The sequence below is a fragment of the Geospiza fortis genome, unplaced genomic scaffold (genome assembly GCF_000277835.1).
Source record: "Geospiza fortis unplaced genomic scaffold, GeoFor_1.0 scaffold237, whole genome shotgun sequence".
In the NCBI taxonomy this organism is placed as follows: domain Eukaryota; kingdom Metazoa; phylum Chordata; class Aves; order Passeriformes; family Thraupidae; genus Geospiza; species Geospiza fortis.
In genome coordinates, this window is record NW_005054319.1 from 7,619,923 (window position 1) to 7,642,090 (window position 22,168).

The following is a 22,168-nucleotide window of genomic DNA, read 5'->3' on the forward strand; positions in this document are numbered from 1 at the left end:
TTCCTCTAATCTGAGTGACCTTCTCCATTTGTTTCTTAAAGAGACATTTTCATCCTAAATTGTCACTTGGGTTTTAAAGGAAGGTGTTGAAAAGGTGCATAGAAAGTTTTCAGATCTGTTAGCAAAAAATTTATGTGAGATTATTTGAAGGATTGCCGAGTGTGAAGCCTGAGTATGCCCTGAGCTATTGCCATTCCTTTGCAGATCCCCCCTGGCTGGTTCATCTGTGCTGATGCAATAATGATAGAGAAAGTAAAATTGTAGAATGAACCTGTATGTCCTCAAGCAAATGGTTCATAGTTTTAAATGGTAGGGTTGAATAGGGACTAGGATTACAGGTATGGAGCTCCAGAAGCCCATCTCATATCAACCTATGAGTTCTGAGCCCCTGTGGAAGCTGCAAGAGGTTGTATTCCCTTGCAATGATGGGTGGAAGGAAACTCCCCCACTCTGCCTCTCCCTGGCACCCTCCAGGACTGGGGCTCCCTGCAGAGTACTGTGGGTGATCCTTTTCCCATCTTCCTAATGGGGAATCACAATGTCCCAGCTGAGATGGAAGTGGGAAATTACTATCAACAAAATACTCTTTTCCTTTGGTTGCAGTTTACCAGTGTGTTTGTGTTCCCTGGAGAGATGTTGGCAGGTGAGGATCTGCTCCAGTTTCTGTTGTCCTGTCAAACTGCAAAGCATGGGAGAGAGTCACATTTGAGTGGCAAAATGGAGCTGGTTTTACCTTGGATGTAGATTATGCTCAGTTAGTGTGAAGACAGTTTCTGGTATAACAGACCTGAATTGACCCACAGCATTTGCCTAGAAGAAATTTGAAGCGATTTACACAACTTCTGTCCTTTTCATCCTGAAGTTGCCCTTCTTCACGTTTTGGATGCCTGAAACACTTTGTTTATCCCCTTTATCTCCAGTTTCAAAGGCCACATGATTATTCACCTCCTTTTCGGTTTGGGACGGTCCCAAATGGAAGCACTGAGAGGAATATCCGGAACAACTACCCTGACATGCACCTCTACATGACCAAGTTTAACCAGAAAGGAGTTGAGGATGCCTTGGTCAGCTTGAAAACTGGGTGAGTTATTTTTCCCATGGTTTTTAAAGAATGCTGTAAACTTTTCAGAAACAGGGAACTATTGATCTGTACTTTCTGTGGTACTGAACAGACTGATGGCAGGCTGCTGTGTGGTACGTGGTGCTTTTTTCCCCCCCAGCTGCACTGTACAGTTATCAAAAAAGAAAATGATTGACTGTGATTTCTGTGATTGTTTTAGAATTACATGGTAGCTTCAATGTCCTGTGAGAAGTAGTTTCAAAGGGCAGAATTAATGTTTCTTGAATTTGAAGACAGTACAGTCTCTTGTTATCTTTGCAGTGCTGCCTAATCCTGCTTCTGACAATCTTGGTAAATATTCTGGTAAATATTATTTTCCTTCTTTCTTAAGATCTGAGGTTTAGTCTTGAGTGCCATCCCTCCTTTTCTCTCTGAAGTAGCCCAATCTGCCTGTTTGGACAAAGACAAATTTCCATTCTTAATCCTTCAGAGGTATGAGAATGACTCATTGCTCCTATCATTATTCATCTGGGTGACAGGAATCTGCTAGCTCTAAACATTTAGGCTTGATAGCAACATGATTATATTTGTTAATAATACAGTAATAATATTAATTTCTCAGTATAGGCTTTTTAGGTTTTGTTTTGAGGTGAGAAGTTACTTTAGTGGGTTTAAGTATATGTACTCTAGGGGCTGTTTCACGGAACATCTCTCCTTATTTATGGTGAACACAGGACATGTTTCTTTCTATATTGAAATACCCTGGTTTGATCCTTTTTGGGGAACTATTTATCCTTTTAATTTTTACTCCTCTTCTGCCAAACCTGTATGGGAGTATAATGTATTAATTAAGCAAAACACCTTGAAATCCCAGAATCTTTCCTTAGAATGAAGACTCCTTTAAAAAGTTATCCTTCCAGCTGCTTATTTCTCTTCCATGTCCTGTCTCCTTGCTGCTGTCTGGACTCAGTGTGCCCTCATTTCTGCAGGCATTCTCAGCTGGCACTGCCCAGCTTGGTTTGTGCCATGCCAGGCCAGATGTGTGACATAGCGTGAGACCAGCCTTGCCCAGGGGCTGCCAGGCTGCAGCTCCTGCTCTCACCCAGCCTGGGCAGGTCACATTTCCTGGGTGACAGATGAATTATGCATTAGACATAGACAGATGGATCCTATCTTTCTTGCTGGGAGTTTTTGAAGAAGGAGATGTCCTGATTTCAGCCGTTTGCAGGACTTGTTCTGTTGGATGGACAGTTTATTTAGGGGATGTATACTGCTTGTACTTTTCACCAGCCATTTGTGCTACTGAAAGCCCTGAAAATCTGCTGTTAGCTTGAAAATCAGGCCACTCCTCAGACACTTAAGTGTGAAAACAGGGGGGCCAACCTGACTGCAGGGCTGCTCAGGATGTTCACTGAAACTCAGGCTGGCTGCTCTGGGCCAGCTGATGGTCCTTCACAAGAGCTTTGCTCCTTTTGACAGCATCAGCTATTCATTTTTGACAGATTCCTTTTCCCCTGCTGAAGTTTCTTTCCTCTTCTGAGTGATTTCTCTGTGTGGATGCCCCCAGGTGTCTGCCTTGCTACCCTTGACTGATATTTCTGTAGCAGATGGAACAAATCAACTTCTGGGTCAATACAAGTAACTGCTGCCTCCAGCTGTGCTCCTTGGGATTTTGTCTGGTGGCACCTGCAGGAGGATTGAACAGCAGGATGTCAGCTGCTTTCAGACTCATATTCTTCAAAAACAATTTTTCCTTTTTTTGTGCCAAATTTTCTGTTCCTCAGCATACAATCCTCAGAATTGTATCTTCTTTCTCTCCTCCTCATGATTTCGTTGACCAAATTCTTTCTCTCTTCCATGAGAAATTTGCACTTTCATCTTTAACTAAACTTGATGAAGCCTAGTTGAGACATCTTTAACTTCCTTCCCTCCCTGATTCCCTGAATTCCATGATATTTAGTACATCTGGTCCCATGGAGTCTGTGTTTCTATGGCTCTTTTGAGGATGACTCATCTCTTCTTCCTCAAACTGCTTCCAAGCAAATATATAATTTCTATTTTCCTCTTCAGTGTGTGTGTTCTGGTCACCTTATTACAGCTAATTTGTCTCTTTTCATCTTTAGCTCTTTCCAAAACTATTCCTGCGCTTTTATCATTATTTTTGGTTTTTCATACTCATCCTTGGGGATACAACAAGCAAAACTTCCCTTATCCATGGTAAGACTTGCTGCTTCTGCACAGCTTTTTGAAAATGAACTCTCTGATAATGTTAGTCATAGTCTGTAGACTGAGAAGGACTTGCAAAGAATCTGGTTGATAATTGCTGCTGTGAGTTAAAATAAATATGAACTGTGTTATCCCTGAAGAGTGTTTGTATAACCTGTGTTTCCAATCTCACTTTAAAAACTACTTTTGCTTAATTGGAGACATGAGGTTTAGTCCCTTTTAATTACTTTTGTATAGTGTTTGATTCTAATTTCAAGGTGGAGAAAAAACACCAGCAGTGAAGCAATGCTTAATGACTGAATAATGCCATATATGTGGCCCTTGTGATCCAAAGAAAATGAAATGATAAAGTAGCATCTTGTCACTGTTCAGTCTGATTTTCCTGTGTCTCAAACAAAGTCTTTTGATCAACTTTAATTAGCATTAACATCTTGAGATGTATTGGAAATATCTTGATCTTTGAGATCATTGTGTTTAATACATAATGTTACTGAGTTGAACTAGAAGGAGAAAGCAGGAAGAGAACAAACATAAAATTTCAGATGCGCAGATTTCTGAAAACAAATTAAAAACCAAACTGCTGTGGTTTTTTGTTCGGTTTGGGTTTTTTTAAATCTTGCTTTCTTTCAAGAAGTGGAAAATCAGCTGCTTCAGTCCACTTGCTAATGGGGGGGGAGAAATGTGGATAGATTTATAGAAATATATATAAAATAAATGGTATTCCTGCCTTTATTTCCTGGTCAGGTGTAAGGGTTAGATAAGGCTTATGTTGGAGCATTGCTGTACATGCAGAGGTGAATGTGCTCACATCTGCATCTGGGAAGCCTTGAAAAAACCCAGCCCCTTTCTGCTTTCATCTTTGAGAGGTGAGGCTGGTACTGTTTCAGAAATTAATGTTCAAGGAAAGCATCTGCCTTTGTTTTTTTTAATTAGAACAAGCAACTTCATTGCATGGCCAATAGGCTTGGACCTATCTTGTTCAATTAGCATCAGAAATGTTTGAGATCATCACCTGGGAAATGCTGCAAATCAAAGTGGCAATGAGATTTTTGTGTTAGCCTGACATTGACATTATACCTGCTCCCTCAGGTGAATCCCCATAGGGGTTCACTGCAGCTTGTTGCCATCAGGGGCGAAGGCAAAGTTATCAGCTTTATTGTTTTTTTCTCTTTGATACAAAATCAACCTTTGTTTCTGAAAAGATCTTAAAAAAAATTCTGTGAAGACTCAGTAATATCCATCTCTTGTCACTAGGGTCTTATTTCTGAGATTCACAGATGTGTTTCTCAGGAAGCTGCTGAAATACCATTTGAAGAACAGCAGAATTTTATTAATTTAATGTGTCAGTTTGCAACCAGGCCTGTTAAAAAGGAAGATCTTGTTATTGAAGTGCTACTTAATAATTTTCAAAATATTGTCCCTCCTTGAAAGCAGTTCGCTACTGAAAGCAACCTTGATCTTATAAGCTTGTCAAAACGTGTTCTTGTGTTTTTGACTAAATTTCATGCATTTAAGGGATCAGGTGGTCCACATGTGCTGTGCTACGTGCAGAGCTTGGGATTGTTCCTTAGGCAGGACCAAGCAGCTCAGGCTTCTGCAGGTTTTTGTTCCTTAATGAGAAGAGAGATGGCAGTTGTTGCCCTGAGCATTGCTCAGGAGAGCAGGGTCTGTAAGGCATTAGCTGATGTGCTCTTGGTGGGAGTGCCCAGCTCTGCCAGAGCCATGGAGGCTCCTCTGAGCTCTTGAGACGTTTATTGATCAAATACAGCCTTGAAAATGCATCGCAAGCATTTCTGTCCGTGCTGCATTTAATTGATCTACATTTCTAGAACCCTCTGTACCAGAGGGACAGGTCCTATTGATTGTGCTTTTTGAAGAGAGAATAAATTCCCAAATAGGAAGTCGTTAATTATTGTGTTATGTTTGCAGTGGCTCTCTCAGTGCTTCCTTCTGTTTGCCTGGCTACATTTTTCCTGAAGAGATTATAGTTAAAGAATACTATCTTTTTGCAGGCAAAGCATCCTTCCAGTGGCAGCTCTCTGGTGTGGGTTGTATGAGCTCATAGCTCTTGAGTTTGCACGCAGTGTTTCTATTTGTGGCAGTAAAACTGTCAAGAGGAGAAATTGCAATGGCAATAAACTGGAAATGCATTTCACATTCTCACCTTTGCCGCAGCACATCTACAGTGGCATATAGTCTGGGATTTAACTGCTAATGGCTGAAATGAGAAATTTTAATTGGGAGAGGCTCTTTTTACTGTAGGGATAAAATGGGAACTGTTTGCTTGCCTGTTGCCCGTCACTTCCTTTCAAGGGAGCTGCAGGAATGAGTCCCTGGTGTTCCCCAGGCAAGCAGCTGCAGATCCCCTGGCTGTCATGAGTGCTTTACAGCTTTTATTGCCAGCCACAGCTGTGACTGTGTGCTCAGGGATTTGATGCTAAAGTTTACTTGGGACTTCATCTGCCTTCCTGTTAAAGACAGCAGTGCTTGTGTTGATTCACGTCAGCTGAACACCTTATTCCCATGTCCTCTGTGACATGCTGATGGAATTACAGAGCTGCTGGGAAAGGCTGCACTGCCACAGCCACAGCAGGGATGGCCTCAGCTGTGCTGGGTTACCAGATGTGAAGGGTTACATCCCCATGATTTATGAGCTGCCCCTGAGGAGCTGCTCTCAGCCTGCAGGCTGTCCTGAGCTGTCACTTTGACAGGGACACGTGATGGTTGTATCCTCAGCATCCTTTAATGACAAGGTACAATGCCAGCAGAAACACCTGGAAGCAGTGCAAATGGCATGAGGAGTTATTTCCTCCCTGCAAGCCCACTCTCCCATGTGAAAAGAACATGATTATTAACATGTTTTATAGAATCTTATGGCACTAAGCAGAGAGAGTGCACGAGAAGACCCCAGAAGGCCCCAATGGCCTTTTAACCCCATCTGTGAGTTTATTGGCCTGAATTGGATTTTTGTTGCTCTCACAGTGATTATAAATTATCCAATTCACAGCCTCACACACTCTGTTATTTGTTGAACAAATACAAGCAGGTCAGAGGCTGAGCTGGCAGCCTCTGCAGCGTGGCACAGGCATAACCAGGAGGCAAACATCCCTGATTCCATCAGCTGCAGCACAGTTGGGATTGTGTCCAGCAGGTGCTGCTGCTAATTAGGACTGCCAATTAAGTGGTGATGTGCCTAAAGTTAAAGTCAAACTCAACTTGTCTTTTAGGCAGCCAGCTGACATCTCTCCACTTCAATGCAAAACCAATTTCAATATTTTTGGTTTATTTTTACAGAAAAAATATCATCAAAACTTTCACCAAAGGAAAAACTTCCTAGTTTTTGTTCTTTCATACCTTTTCACCTTAAAAGAGGAGGGCAAGCTGTGAGAGAAGTTGTCTGTTTGAAAGAAAAATTATATATTTTAATTTTTCATTAAAATATATTCATAAATATATTTCAAAAATTCTTCATTGTTCTCATAGGAATGCAATAGCAGCTTACAACCAGAACTCACAGAAATGTCCAAATCTTTAACCAGATTTTTAAGAATTTACCAGGGATGGTTAACTCTGTTAAAATCCAATTTTTAACAGGGATGGTTAACTCTGAAGAGTGTTTGAGGGAGAAAGGAAAAGGCCTGTAGGCAGCATGAGATATCTGTAGTCATAATAATTTGCTGCTTGCAACCCCCCAGGATAGCTGCTATGATACATGAAAGGAGCCCCATGTATGAGTGCTCTCATCATAAAAACACAGGGCAAACATCCAAAGAGGAGTGAGCACAGATCCTGAACTACCTGGGATGGGCAGGGAGATGTTTGCTGTGCTCCAGGGTGTCCACTTACCACCATCAATTTTGACAGTAAGCGCTAAATTATTGTACAAACACAAATACACTTTCCTTAAAACTGTCTGAAGGAGCTAAAATGTGAATAACTGTTTTCTTCCTGACCTTCTGTGAAAAAAAATCTCTGCTAAACAGTTTGGCCCATTCAGGATTTTCTCTCCTGGCTGACCAAGTTCCGACAACTTCTGCAATCAATAACTTCATTTAATTTGGCATCAGATGGCTGGGGTAACTTAATTTCAATTTACATTATGATGCTTTCTGTGGTGGTTTAATCTAATATATGTTTCAGTGTTCACTCTAGTGCTCATTTTGGCATTGTGCTCTGCAGGGAATGATTTCCAGTGGGTGTTCCAGCTGTAGCCACATGAGCTAAGAATTGGAAAACTGGTTTGCAACTGGGCAGCTGCTGCCTGTGCTAGAGGGCTGCAGAGATGTGAAAACAGTTAAATTTGCTGTTCCATCTAGGAATATTTTTCAGAGGGACCTCTTCAGTATCAATTCTGAAATCTAGTATCTTAAAAGGAGTGTGTGGCTGAATGAGCACAGCTTTCATTTCACTGCTGAAGTGAGCAGAGTTCAGCACTGCAAGCTGCCAGCTCAGACTTAAAGACTCCTGTGGCATTTCCACTCATGGCAGGACTTTCTGGCATCAGTTTTTCTGGTGGCTGATTCCTCCTTCCCCATAACTTGCTGTCCTTTCAGGAAATGCAGTTATTCTCATGGTCTTGTAATTCTTACATTTTCAGGAATTTCTTCCTGGCCAGAAGACTGCCTCTTTTGCAAATTTTTTTTTTTTTAGAGAAAGAGAAACAAACAACCCTGTTTCCCCTGTTCACCTGATGCATAGAAACTTGCCTCTAGGAAAAAATAATTTTTAGTAATTTATTTCCAATTCCTTTATTCAGTACCTGAGTGCTCTTCTGGAGGTTTTTTTTTGATTGTGGTTTTGTTTTTTTTTCTAAGATCACTTCCTTTGTCTGCATTATAACTTTTTAAGGTAATGCTGTTATCTAATATCTCTAAATATTACAAGTAGCCTGGAAATAAAATGAACAGGTGGAAGTAACTGTGTGCCATCTAACCCCTATTCTTTTCAGAAGCTATTCTGAGTTTTAGCCTTCATTTCATTTGGGGCTGAGATCAGGTACTTGGTGAGCTGTGCTGAATTTATCCTTCATTATGCTATTGTAACTGGGACAAAATCTTTAATCTAAAAATATATTCCCCCCACTCAGCTCTTCAAGTTTTGTGTTTTGATAAACTGATGCGTTGCAAAAACTTCTTGGCTTGGCTTCTGAGATGTGAAGTGGGACAATCTTCCATTGTATAAATTAATCATAAAGGCACACTAAATTTTCCATTACTCTGTTGCTAAGGGAAATGTTACAGGGACTGGGAAGGTGTTTGGGCAGAGGGGTGGTGGATGGGAGCTCCTGTGAGTGAGGAGGGTGAACGTGCCCATTCAGGTAACCACAGCCAAGGGAGGCTCTCCATGGATTTCCTGGCACCTGGGGTTGCCCTGGCAGGTGAAGTGAAGCCTCCACAGCCTCTCATGGTGCTGTTAATGTCTGTCAGAACCTGCTCTTTCAAATTTGGTCTGTGCTTCCTGTGTGAATATTGAAGTGAGGATAGTTTAAGCTGGGAGAAAAGCTGAAAGCTGGTTCTGTGCTCGTGAGTTCATCATTGAACTGGGTTATACTTTGCTGACCTGTGTTGTTGCAGGGGGTGGTTGTTCAATTTTCCCCTAATGAATTGGCAATATCAAGATGTCAAGAAATCCACTCAGTGTGTGTGAAGTTCAGTTCTGTGAGGAACCATTTGAATGTGTACTGAAAGATAAAGTCACTGCTGGTGATGAAGTGCATCAGATAAGCTGAAATGCATTTTAGTCAAAACTGTGTCAGAGGAATCAACAGTCCTTCATGTTAAAGGTTAAATATCTGCTTTTGCTCCAGCAGTATCAAAGTGTCACTTTAGAGACTTTCATGGGAGCCTCATCTTCAGAGCAGCATTCTTTCCCTTTGATTGCTGTGCCATTCCACAGTGACCTTTCAGCACTGGATCCCCAGGACACAGAGACACAAATGATGCTCTCCCTCATTGTTCACTCTTGACACACTTTCTTTTATCCCTTCTGTGGGGAAAGTAGGGATGAAATGAAAGTTTATGACATAAACCCATCAGATCTTACAGACAGTATATTTGTACTTGCTGCTTTCCCAACACTGCTATTGATGATCTCCAAAAATATATGCTTAAATTTAATCCAGCCTTAAGTCAACAGCTTTTCTTTTTTTTTTTTTTTTGCCTAATGTCACTTTGGCTCCAGAACTACTGAGCAGATTGGCATTTTAGATTTTTACTTCTCATTCCATCAAGAGAACAAAGTCATTGAAGGATCATGTACCTGGTTAAGGAAGCAAAGGAACATTTTTCAATTGTGTTATAATTCTGTTGTAAGGGAGAAGTGACTAATAAAGGAGCACTTGCCTTGTCTTCCTTTTCAGTTTTCATCAGAGGAATTTTATGAAAAGTTGTGTCAATAATAAAGATGGGGAAAATTATAGGGAAGCGTTTTCAACTTTTCTGAAATTGCTTTTCTGTACCTTTTTCTCTGACTTAAATTTTCTCTACAAAGGCAATTTTGCATGTGTGCAGCAATGCTTGAGAATGAATTTTTGCTATAACTGTTCTGATTTTTCAATTCTTATCCTTCTTGATGAATCATAAATGTTTAGTTATGGGATTGTCCACGCTTACTTTTCACATATCTCCCACTTCAAATTATTACATTCAGTAATGTCCTTTTGGGTTTTTCTAGAACTATTCCAGTTCATGATTTCATACCACCTGATGTTCTCTGATGCTATGAGATAAAATCTCCCCATTGCCTTTTCTCTTGGTGCTTGCTCGATGAAGGACATTTGCCTTTGTAGTGATTGTTATATAAATATTCTAAACTGCTTATTTTTCCAGCTAGCCAAGATTATTGCAGTAGCTGTGAGGAGGTTTGCAGACCTGCCTGCAGCTCAGATGAACCAGCTCTGTGGTCCTGCTCTCCTGCACTGGCTGGAGGTGCCTGGCCTGTCTGACCAGCTCATGGCAGTTATGAACCTTTGGCATTCCAGCTTTGGCAGTTCTCTCAGCTCTCTAATATCTCTTACCAGTTTATTCAAACCTCCACAATGTGACAGAGCTGTTCACTCCCTGGTGAGGCTGCACTGAGCTGACAGTTGTGAATTTGTGCGTGGCTGAGGCTCGCAGGGGTCTCTGAGCCTCGCTGGGTGCAGGGTCTGTGCTCGGCGTGGGGAGGCTGCTCTGCACTCAGGGTGTAACCCCAGTGGCACCGTGGCTTTCCTGCCACAACAACCAACACCTGGGGCTTGCCAGTCTCTGTAGAAAGAACAGGGAGAGCTGGAGGTCCAGGCTTCCCAGTCCTGCCTGGAGAATGACAAGACAAGGATGGGCTCCTGTGTCCGGCAGTCCCTGCCATGCACCCAGCCTGGTGCTCCATCAGAGCCCAGCAAAACAGCAGCTGTGGCTTTCCCCACACAGACATGGCAGGAAGGAAAGTCCTCTGTGTTCCCAGCAGCCTTCTGGCCTGCACACATCCCTGCCTTGTCTTCCTTCAGGGCTGATCTAGCTGCCAGCTTTGCAAACTGCTCAAAAAGGGTCACATTTGTGGATTTGCCCAGATTTTGCTGTCTCCATTTTTGGAAACGTTAATTGAGAAATGTTTATAGTTATCTGAAAGTTCTTAAAAATTTGGAATGCCAGAAATTCACCTCCTAGTGATGGAAGAGTTGGGTGCCCTAAAATCTGAGCTCTTCAGTTGGGGCTTGTTCCTCCCTGCCCACGCTGCAGGGGCACAGTGTGTTCTGGAGCTTTGCAGGAACAGTACTTCTGTAATCAGCACGATGAAGAGATGATTAAGCCTTGAGAGGTTATAAGAGTTATGTTGGAAATGCAGAAAATATATTGTGAATATAAGTTTGTGTTTGTGGACACCAAGTGTTTTTCAGGGCAATCAATTTTTGATTTACAGTTAAGACATTGGGCAGCGACTGACAGCAGAACCTTCAGCTCTCAGCATCTGTCAGGAAAGTACCTCATGTTTTTAAATTGATTCGTGTAATGGGATTTGTTGTGACCTTAGAGAAGCAGAATAGAAAAAGTCCTCAAAAGTAAAGCCTTCTGCATCCTCCATGTGTGAGCACTGCACTGATCCCAGACTCCTGGGAAGCTGGGGAGGCACTTCCACAGCGAGTGAGTGAAGCTCTGGCTGTGCTTTGTCTTTCTGTCCCAAGGTTTTACTGCAGTGCTCAGTAACTAAGGAAGCAAACTGCATGTGAAGAGTGTAATTTCAGAGGCAGCACAAGGCTTTTGCCCTGGAGTCTTTAGCAAAGAGATCTTCTTCCTTTGTGTTTCTGACTGAGGCTGTTTTGACAGAAGAATAGCTGACTCTTTATATTTTCTCTGTGTTTAGCAGCATGTGTTTTATGTGCTTGCATTGCAAAACTATAAATCCCAGAATAAACAGATGACAGATTCCAGAGTGTGTTTGAAGTTGTCTGGTTGCAGCAGTGTCTGTACCCATGGAGAGAGCAATACCTCCCAGTCCCTGAGCCGTGAGCATCCTCTGGGAGGGGAAGAGTCCTTCCTTCCTTCCTTCCTTCCTTCCCTCCCTCCTTCCTTCCCTCCTTCCCCACAGATAACTGCAAATGTCAGCCAGTGAGGCTGGGCTGTATTGATTTTGGTAATTGTCTGCTGTAGATCAGAAAAGCTACAATGTCCTGAGGGTACAGCAAGCAGGTTTGTGAGGTTTTTTCCCACTGTGAGCCCACCCAAAGGACACAGATTTTTGTTGTTGCTCTCCATACAAAGAAAGATTGTCTCTGCTGCATCAGAGCCCATCATTTAGAAAACTCTGATCTTATGTTGAGGGCTGCAGGCTTGGGCAGTGCCCCAGCACCCTCTTGACTCTTTCCAATTTAATTACCCCCAGTGCCAGGTAGCCACCCATGTTTTATTTATGGGTTGAATTTGTGACATTGCCTGCCACATGTTTAGTGATTTTTCTGCATATTAAATAATCCATTCAAAGGAAGGAGAAAACCAGATTTTGAGCATTGGTGGAGCTAATCTTTTAAACTGAAGGTTGCACCAACTGAATTTTAGGGAAGAGAGGAAAAGCAGAAGAACTGATGGCCCAACTATTTTTTTTTAATTATTGCATGAACCACCTCTACTCTGAATTAACCACTTCACTAAATTTCAATTAGATGACTTGAATGGTGACTGTTGGGATAAATATCCTGGAAGGAAAGCAATAAAGAACAGTAATTAGTTACAGGAATTTCCCTTTTTCGTGACAGCAGGCAAAATCCAACAACTTAATTCTCTCCTGGTATTCCTCTTGGTTTAATGTGAGATAGACACAGGTTTCTTCAGTGCCACATTTTTGGAATCTGATTTAGAGTTCTGAAAAAGTGAGGGTTCTGTTGATTGATTATTTATGAATAAACTTGGAATTATGATATGCATTTTGGAGCTTTTTTTCTGTTAGTAGTCAGAATGTGATATGTCTAGCTCCTTCTCCATTCTGTGGGTATAAATGAAAAGCTTTATCAACATAAACTGATTTAAGCTTGGTAGCAAGCGTGACTCCAAAACTTCATTGCAACAGAATTCACAACTGGTGCATCCTGATAGAATGTAATAGAAGCTGATGCTGTTGTACCTGTTTGTGCCACAGTACATTTATTTTTGTAGCTGCCTTTCCATGGAGACAGGCCCCAGCTGTTGGTGGGCAGTGTTGTGCCAAGCTGTGTCGGCTGCAGCCCATCAGAGGTTCCAGCAGAGCTGCAGGCGCTGCTCTGTGCCTCTGCAGGGGCTCAGCAGGCAGAGCTGGCAGTGCCTGGGGCTCAGAGCCCCTGGGGGAGGCAGGGGGAGACTCCCACATCATTCAGCAAAGCCAACTGTCCTTCCTGCTCCTCTGACTTCCTACAGGAGCGCAAAGATGCTGGGAAGGGAGGGTGTGTCCCTGGGAATGGGGTGGCTTTGATTTTCTGTGTCATTCAGGTGAGGCTGGAGCTGAGGCCCCAACAGCTTTTTCCTCTTGCTGATGTAGGCTGCTGCTCTTCTGCAAGTAGTAAACATCTTGAAAGGTTTTGGCTGCAGATGAGGGCAGTAATGCAAAATAAAGATTTATCTGTTTATTTTTGAATTTTGCATATGAATTTCTGGCAGTGCAAAAATGCCTTTTCTTTGACTGGGATCTGCTGCTGTCACTGATTGTCCTTCCAAATGGCCTCCTCCTCTTGTATGAGCATTTTCACTGCCTTCATTTGTGAAACATCCATGCACCTGCCTTCTAACTTGCTTTACAGTGCTTCTGAGATAGTATCCCTGGAGGACATTGCTTCTTTTCCTTTCTTTACTGGATTTGTTTTCCACTCCTATTGTGTTCCCTGTATTCTTTAGAGAATGGGATTATCCCATTCTTCCATTTTTAGGTAGATGGGGTAAAAGGCTTAAACCTTTCCACAAGTTCTTGTCTTCCTGCTGTGCTCCAGATACACAAATAGTATGTTTGGAACTGTGAATCATAAAGTAATATTTTCTATCATATTTCAGTGGGATTCAGGTAGCTCTATGACATATGCTCCAATATATCAAGGACTTTGACATACTGGAGCGTACCAAGGACTTTGTCTTATCAAGGACTTAACCTCCACCTCCACTGTTTATTTTTGGAAAGAGAAGTAAAACAAGGGTGTGTATGTAAAACTGGTGAACATTTTCAATCTCCTTCACTATTTGAAATATACTAATTGTCATTTTTGTTTCAATTCTATGTTCTGTGTTGTAGTTTCTGTTGGTTTTGGAGACCATTTTCATGTCAAGATATTTATTGCCCACACCAAGAGCAAAGATACAAAGATATCAGGGCAAGACATTTTGTAGATTGGTTTCTCCTGCTCAGTATTTTTTAACAGCATCCCTAAAATAGAAATGCAAAACTATGTGTCCTACTTTCCCCTCACTAAAATAGATGCCTTTTGTTAATTTTAGATACAGCAGAGCAGGATATGTAATTAATGATATCAAAGAATCCATATGATATTCAACAGGGTCCTAACATCAAGGACAAAAGAAGTCTGACAACAGCTGTCCCTAATGATTTGGTTTGTAAAATGTTTTCTTTTATTTCAGGAAGTTGGATGCTTTCATCTATGATGCAGCAGTGCTGAATTACAAGGCTGGGAGAGATGAAGGCTGCAAACTTGTCACAATAGGCAGTGGGTACATCTTTGCCACTACTGGCTATGGGATTGCTCTCCAGAAAGGATCACCTTGGAAGAGACAAATTGATCTTGCCCTCCTTCAGTTTGTGGGAGATGGTAGGGACCAAGCTTTTTCCTTTCCTTTTTTCTTCTGTGTATGCACAATTAATTCAGTTTTAGTAGCTCTGAGCCTGCTAGTACTGTTCTCTCGAAGTCTTTAAAATAAATAAAAGGTAAAACAGAGTAAAATTACTTCTTGGTGCTGAAACAGGAGTTCTCTTCCACTCACCTAAGTCACCTCACCACCAAGGGCATCAGCTTCTATTTTCAGAGTGTTTTCATATACATCACAAAGTAAAGCTGGCCTAAGTGTTAGAGAGCATTTATCCATTTATTTATTTCCTTTGTTTTTGTCTCTGAACAATTCCTTAGTAGATGAGTTATCTTTCAGCATGACTGTTCTGCTATTGAAAAGTGTTTAGCTCAGTTCTGAACTGATGTGAGTGATCCCTAATCCAGGATGGTTTCATTCAAACTTCTGGTGAAAGAATGCCTATGAAATTGAATTAGGATGACTCGTTTCATTGCACTTCAAACATATATTTTTTATTCTAACATGAAATAGAAAACTGTAGGTCCTCTTGGCACTTCTGCCCTGCAGTAGAAAACTTGCTGCACAGCTTTGATATATTTGAAAACAGCAATGATGACTCAGTCTCCACAGAGGGTATGAACTCCTTTTTGATTGTAGAAAGCTTCGTGTTTCACCTGTGGAAGCAAATAGAGATATGGTAATTAAAATTTTTCTGTGGTGTGACAGATGAAATCCTCTATCAGATTGGAATATGGTGTGTATTACATAATCTTTATTTTGGTGTTTTTACATACATGTGTGTGTTGACTCTGCATTTCTTTATCAGTGAAAGAGAGGGCTTTATGAAAAGATAAATATGGGTTTAATGTCACCAGTAACAAGCAATTGAGGGTAAGAATGGTGAATTTCAGTGTAATAGCAATGGCAGAGAGCAGGACTTAGCATAGTGACCTCCTGTTCCATAAACCACAGGACATTAATTTTCATGGGGCAGACAATGAGTGTGTAAGTCTCCCAGCACATGGATTTTACTCCTATTATGACATTAAACAACTGGAAGAGGTATCATCATCACGACTGATGCATTTTGTCTGGTGTATATATGGAAATAATAGTGCCATCATATCCATCTGTTGGGTTTAGAGAGGCTGTGGAAGAAACCTCTCTAACTTGGGTGAAGGAATGCCTAGATGATCTGCAATGGCTGCCTTTCAAACATCCACATATTCCTGAATATGATTTTCTGTTTGTATAATACTGTTTAGAATTATTCAGTGTTATAATTCAGAACCATTTTCAAATGATGAATTTGAATCAGAGAAGTTGAATTACTGGTCTCATACTAAAGAAGAAAAATCTCCTGCAGCCTGAGGGAGGATCTGAGTTGTGTTTCTCAGTGTGGGCTAACCCCTATAGGTGTAGCCAGAGCAGCACTTGGGTTTTCATTCCTTTCACTTTGCATTTCCTTCATGCTTACTCCTTCAGCATTTTTGATACTTCTCATCCAACACAAAAAATTAAATCACAGAGAAAGAAAATAAATGAAATTGAAGGGAAAGCACTTGAAAGTATTCAAGAAAAATCTCATCAAAATACTGAAGGTGCTGCATTTTTACGCTTCACCTCGACTCTGAATATCAGGTACAAAATAGAGTGGGTGGGAGCAAAGTGTGAAAAGTCTTACCCTGTGTTTACACTTTGACCTATGGACTTCCATAGCATAGAAATTCTTATATCTTTAACCAATTTTTAGTTGCTTAAAATAATACAAATGAATTGTCTACAAAACTCAATATTAAAACTTAGAGAATAGCAATAGATAAAGAGAACACCCAGGTGAATGAAACCTCATTATGAAATGTCTGTGCCCTGCTGAGAAGATAAGCAAACATGTTGAATGCACAAACAATGGGAATTGTGACTAAATTTATGGCATTTTTTCATTACTATTAGAAGTTACTCTGAACAACCTAGGACTGCTAAAACATTACGTTTCTCTTGTGAAGGATCCCTACATTTGTTCAGAAAATGGTGTAGGCTCTAGTAAAGAGTATAGTAGTTGGACATACAGGATGTGCAGAAATTCTTGTAGGTATGTTTCTTTGAGTTCCAGAACTGCCTCACTTGTCTTACTTTGTCTCACAGGTCTAGATGACCATTTTCAGGGAAAACAAACCCCAACCACCATTGACTTTCCACCAAATGTGGGGGGGAAAAAAAGAAAAAAATCAACAAAAAAGCCCTAATAATGAAATTTCTTCTACTGAGTTACAAAGTACATTGCAGGTGAACTGGAACTAAACACCAAGAAATTAAATGTAAAGAGTAATTGCCTGGAACTAGCTCGACCTAATTTTGTAATCCATGTCTAACTTCAGTAGTTCGATGGATAATCTTTTTAGCTGTGAACTTACATAACTCTGTTTTGGTGAGCTAGAAGGGATGAACCCAGAGTTCAGACCAACATCACTTTGCTGTATCACTAAAAATCTCTTTGAAGTTCTCTAGACTAAAAGCAAGTATGGTTGGGGGGAAAGTTTCATCCTAAGAGAGTACTCCTGGGAAAGGCTCAGTGGAGCCTGAATGAGGTTGTTTAAATAAATAGGCAAACACAAATGAAGGCAGAAATCTTATTTCACATGTATTGCTTCTGTAGAATATATTATTCTCAAAGACTAAGCTGTAAAACAGCAGAGCCCCAAGTAGGATTGAATTATTCTTCAGTATGTGTAATAGGGCATTCATCAGGGTATGGAATAATTTCAGTGAATGATTGTAAACCTAATGAGTTCCATAACTATAAGAAGAAAACATTCTAATGAGTTCAACAAACACAGTTTCTTTATATGAATAATATGTTAATAAGAGGAAAAACCTTGGATAAGACCAAGTAATTTGTGTAAAAGTGTATCTGATTGCACATACAAAAAGCCATGATCTCATTTCTTTTTTACATTTACCCAGGACTGAAATGGCCTTTTGAAATATATTTTAGAGCTTCCAATTTCCTCTGCACGTGTCTTTCTCCTGTGATTTTTCTCATTTGATTTTTTCCTTGCTACTTCTCTATCATTCTCCTATCTAAGCCTGTTCACTTACACATTGAAAGGAATTTTTTGTGCAGTGGAAAGGAACCTCTTCCCTCTTCCTTGCTGATGTAAAACAGCCAACTGAAGAATTAATTGCTTGTTCATGCAGGGGCATCTTTTCATACTCCTCAAAGCATGATGCTGTTTCTGCATTAAAGCCAATGATATTTGAACCTCTTTTTAATCTTGTTGGCACTGGAAAAAGAGTTAACTAAATACAGAGGGATGTGGGCTTGTGTTAGAGATAACTTCAAGCTCTCACTGGTGGTTTATCTATATGTTTGTACATGAATAGTGTTCCCATCCTGAGGATAGCTCTGCTGGGTGGACCAATTACACTGACAATTATCAATCACACTGTGAGAACACCTCTGAAGTCTCAGTGCAAGGAGCTGGCTACAAGATGCCAAATTTGTTACTCTAACAAGGAGGAAAAGAGACAGAGGAAAGAAGAATGGGAATGAGTTGCTGAGGAGTTTAAAGAATAGCTACTTAATTGTCTCAAAAGTATAGTTGTGCTCAAAAGGTTTCATCCTTTGGTCTGTGCAAGTTCACAGACAGCCCTGCTCATGGGAAGCTGAGATGAATGAGAAGTTGTTAGTGTAAGATTAATTGCTTTGGAACTCTGAATCTTTCTAGCAGAAAGAGTTAGGAGTTGCTTTTTCCTGTATAAGGGATATGAGTGAAGTGCATTGCTAGTGAATTTCTGGCTTTGTTCATCTTGCTTTACAGCACATCTCATTATCTGCAAAAGCTTTCAGTTGATGATTAGCATCTGCAGCTTTGTTTAAGATAGTTGATCATTGGTATTATTCTCTAAAGCCCAGTGGTGGTTGTGTTGCTTTTTTTGTCTTGCTGTGGTCACAAGATGAAACTTCCATTGTTTTTTAACAGAGAAGTAAAAATTTCTCCTGAGACACAGAATCTCAATCTTCTGTTGAGAAATAGAAGCACCCAGGAGTTCAGAAGCAGCTCGAATGGTACGGCTGCTAAGAAACAGCACCATCACTTTGTTTGGATCCTCCGCCCACGGCGCAGGAATGTGTCAGAACAGAAATGCCGTGCGCTGGGGAATCGCATGATCCCTGCTTTGATTTCTGTTCTGCACCTCTGCAGGAGCAGCTGGGCAGGCTGATGTCCCCACAGCAGCGTGGTACCTGGCACTGTCACTGCTGTGGGCACACAGGGGGTGAGGTGCCAGCAGTGGGAGAGGGCTCGGGCACAGCCTGCAGTGCCGCAGCTCTGGACGCGGAGTTGGGAACGCACCCCAGCTCCTCCAGGAACAGCAGGAGCTTCAGGCAGCTGTCTGCAGGCCCAGGTGTGGCTGATACTTCGCTGTCTGGGGCTGCACGGGCCATTTAAAGAGTGGTACTTTTTCTAAAAATATCCCACTAAGTTATTTGGGAGGCATTGTTTCTGAAACCCATAGAACTCAGTCTATGGGATTTGGTGTAGAACCACCGGTGCATAGAAAGTGAGGAGAATTTAGATTTCTCTTTCTCTCTTTTTCTTTCAGTCTTTCTCCCATCTCTCTTTGGGAAGATGAGATTATTGAACTACAACTGACAAAGCTGCTTTAGAATTAAGAGAGTAAGAGGGGTTCTGAGTGTGAATGGGATGAAGAGGAAGACAGCAAGGATCCTTTAGCTATGCGGGATGCAGCAGAATAGAGGGATAAAACACTTATGGCAGCAGAAATGGTTGGATACAAGGAACAGAAAAAGCTGGGTAAAGAGAGCAGTTTTGGGGAGGAGTGTTGAGTACCAGCCAGCTGGCCAGGTTATGCATCTACTTGTCTGAGGTATTTGTAATGTATTGCACTACCTGCAGATTAGGAGCTCAGATCAAAAGACAGTGTGGGAAGAGATCTCCAGGAAGAGGGCAGATGGTGCAGCTGTATTAAGCCCCTAACCCTTGAAGCTGAAAACTTTAAAAGCAATTAGAGACTCAGAGACATGAAGAAGAAAACTGGTTCTGGTCTGAGTTTCCACAGAGTCTGTTATCCCTTACTAATAACTTTCAGTTCTGGTTAATCTTCATGTGCTTTTAGGGCAGCTTAGTACACTAAGAATTGTTTTCCTGGGTGGATAATTGCTTCCCAGTCCTTACGGGTAATAGGTAACTGTGGAAATGAGATTTGCCCCCTTACATCTGGAAGGGGAAAGCTCTTTGCTATTTTGTTCATATTTTAGCATAAGCCTTCCAAATCACTGTCTAGATTATAAGGAAGTGTAGCAGTGTGACTCACACGGGCTGATAAAGCCCAAGAAGGAAATACGTATGTGATTATAAGGACATATTTTCAGTGTGTGCTGCTCAGGCAGAATACACCCACAATCACAGTGATTTTCTGTTTATATATTTAGTGTCCTCCTTAAGCAGTGGGTGGAACAAATGTGACTGAAGAGTGTGAGTGTATAAGTGGAGGGCGTTTGTGTAGCTGAACAAGAGTTAGAGGGATTGTAATATTGAAAGTCGTGCTTAGCAGTTCTGTTAATTCATCCTTAACTAATGGGGACATGCAGAGTGAAGTCATTAGCTCACAGTAAGTTTATTGCTGTCAGTCATCTGTGTTCCTCTTGCTATTTTTACAGGGGGAAATAACTCAGAAAATAAGACTGAGAGAGATTGTTTTGGGGGATCCAGGCTGAATTTGAAAAGTTGCTGTGCTTTTATGTAATCTCTTCTCTGAAACATTCTGTATGGATCATATAACTCGGTCAAATTGGAATTGATGAACTTATTGAGCCAAATGCACATCAACCCATTTGGCTGCTGACCCCACTATTCAGGGGGCAACACCCTTATATTTTAGAGTCCCCAAGTGGTGGGGTGCTATCCTGCTCCTCTGTCACTTAGGGAGGAGTTCTACCACAGTAAACATGGAACAGTCTGTCCCTAAATTTGAAAACTGCCCTTCGTCCAGCCTGAATAAGCAGGTGATTCTGTTAGTGCTGCCAGGGTCTGTGAAGATGGTGCCCTACATCTGACCAGTGTGAGTGGACATATTTAACCCTCCTGCTGATCGTCTCTACTGGGTGCATGCCAGTTTGCTGTGCTGGCTGAACCTCAGGGTAGGGCATTGCATGAGAGCCCCTGACACTGTCACCAGCAGCCAGCTCCTCTGGCACCTTCTGCTGTGACACATGCACTGAGATCTCCCGTGGTGACCTGCTCCTGGCCCGGGCCTTATGCAAGTCCCAGGGAAGTGCTGACTCCAGAGGTCTGCTGTACTTAACCAACAAAGCAGCAAGGGTGCTGGGCTGCAGCTCTGCTTTCCCCACTGGGACAGGGCATCCTTTCCTCCTGCAGGATGTGCAGGCTGCCCAGAGCAGGGATGGCTGTGATGCACGACACAACACAATATAAGGAGAATTAATTTTTCTGGACAACTCTCGTTGGTGCAAGGCAATGTTTTTTGGAGTCAGGGGTGGGTGACTGCCTGTGCAGCTGCAGTTGCTGATACAGCTGCTGAAGGGCCTGGCAGTTTGGTGCAGGTGTACCCAGCACTGAGGGTTCCAGGGCTCAGGTGGTTGCAGGTGCCTGTGTGCCACTGAAACAAAAGGAACCTGGGGAGACCCCTTAAAAGAGTCCCAGAGAACTGGCACATCTCAAGAGCCAGTGACACAGGCTGTGTGAGTGTCAGCTGGGCACCAGGGACAGGTGGCACAGCCTGCTAAGGGCCCTGATGAAGAAAAGCATGTAATTCTGCCCTTTAGACTGTATGGTTTCTGTATAGCCCTGATGAGGAAAAGCATGTAATTCTGCCCTTTAGACTGTATGGTTTCTGTGTCTGGATAATGAAATTTTTATTGTGACAAAATTGTTCAGGGGACACAGTGGACAGTTTATCAGTGCTTCCCAGGATGCTAACATGTGAAATAGGCCAGAGGAGTTTATGTAGAAAGGAAGGCCCTTGTGGGATGTGCAGGCCACATGGCCAACTGGCATGTTTCTGTGCAAATAGCAGCCCCAGCAGAGAGCTCCATAGCCACAGGAACAAACCCAGGAGGAGCACAAAGGGATGGGAGCACTGTTTGCACTGTAGCCTGAACCCACTGTAAATAGTGCTGGATTAGCAGTGAGAGAGCTGGAATGTTGCAATTTATTGGAGTGTGTTTTGAATGAATACTGCAGACACTCCACATTGCTTGAACTATGGATTTTTAAAGCACTTGCTTATTCTCATTCTTACATTATAAATGAAGCAGATCTTTTATTATACAGTGCTATAGAATTTTTAAAATATCTCTTAGTGTAGGACTCATGTAGTCATTTGTGAGTTTTTCAGGTTGAATAGATTGTGGATGTATTAAACAGAAAATAAACACTGTACTTTTTTTGTCAAATACACAGTGACACTTCATTTTCTGGTCTTTGCTAGTGTCATGATGTACTTTGCTGCTGAGATCTGCAGCTGTTCATTTACACTTTAATCTAGTCCACACATGAATGAAGGTAGGAAATGATTGTGGCATTAGTTTCCTTTAGTAAGTGCCTGAATTGGAAACAAAACCCCTTAAAATAAGTCTGATTAATATTTATGAGTAACTTGAGACCCC

General features: G+C 41.7%; 1 protein-coding gene across 1 annotated transcript in view; it reads left to right on the forward strand.

Moving 5' to 3' along the window:
• Positions 1–22,168, forward strand: part of GRIN2A (glutamate ionotropic receptor NMDA type subunit 2A) — a 145,066-nt gene that overhangs the window by 116,013 nt on the left and 6,885 nt on the right. Inside the window, exons 9-10 of the mRNA XM_005420433.3 lie at positions 921–1,081; positions 14,353–14,540. Of these exons, the coding sequence (XP_005420490.1) occupies positions 921–1,081; positions 14,353–14,540 (349 nt within the window). The remainder of the gene's footprint in view (positions 1–920; positions 1,082–14,352; positions 14,541–22,168) is intronic.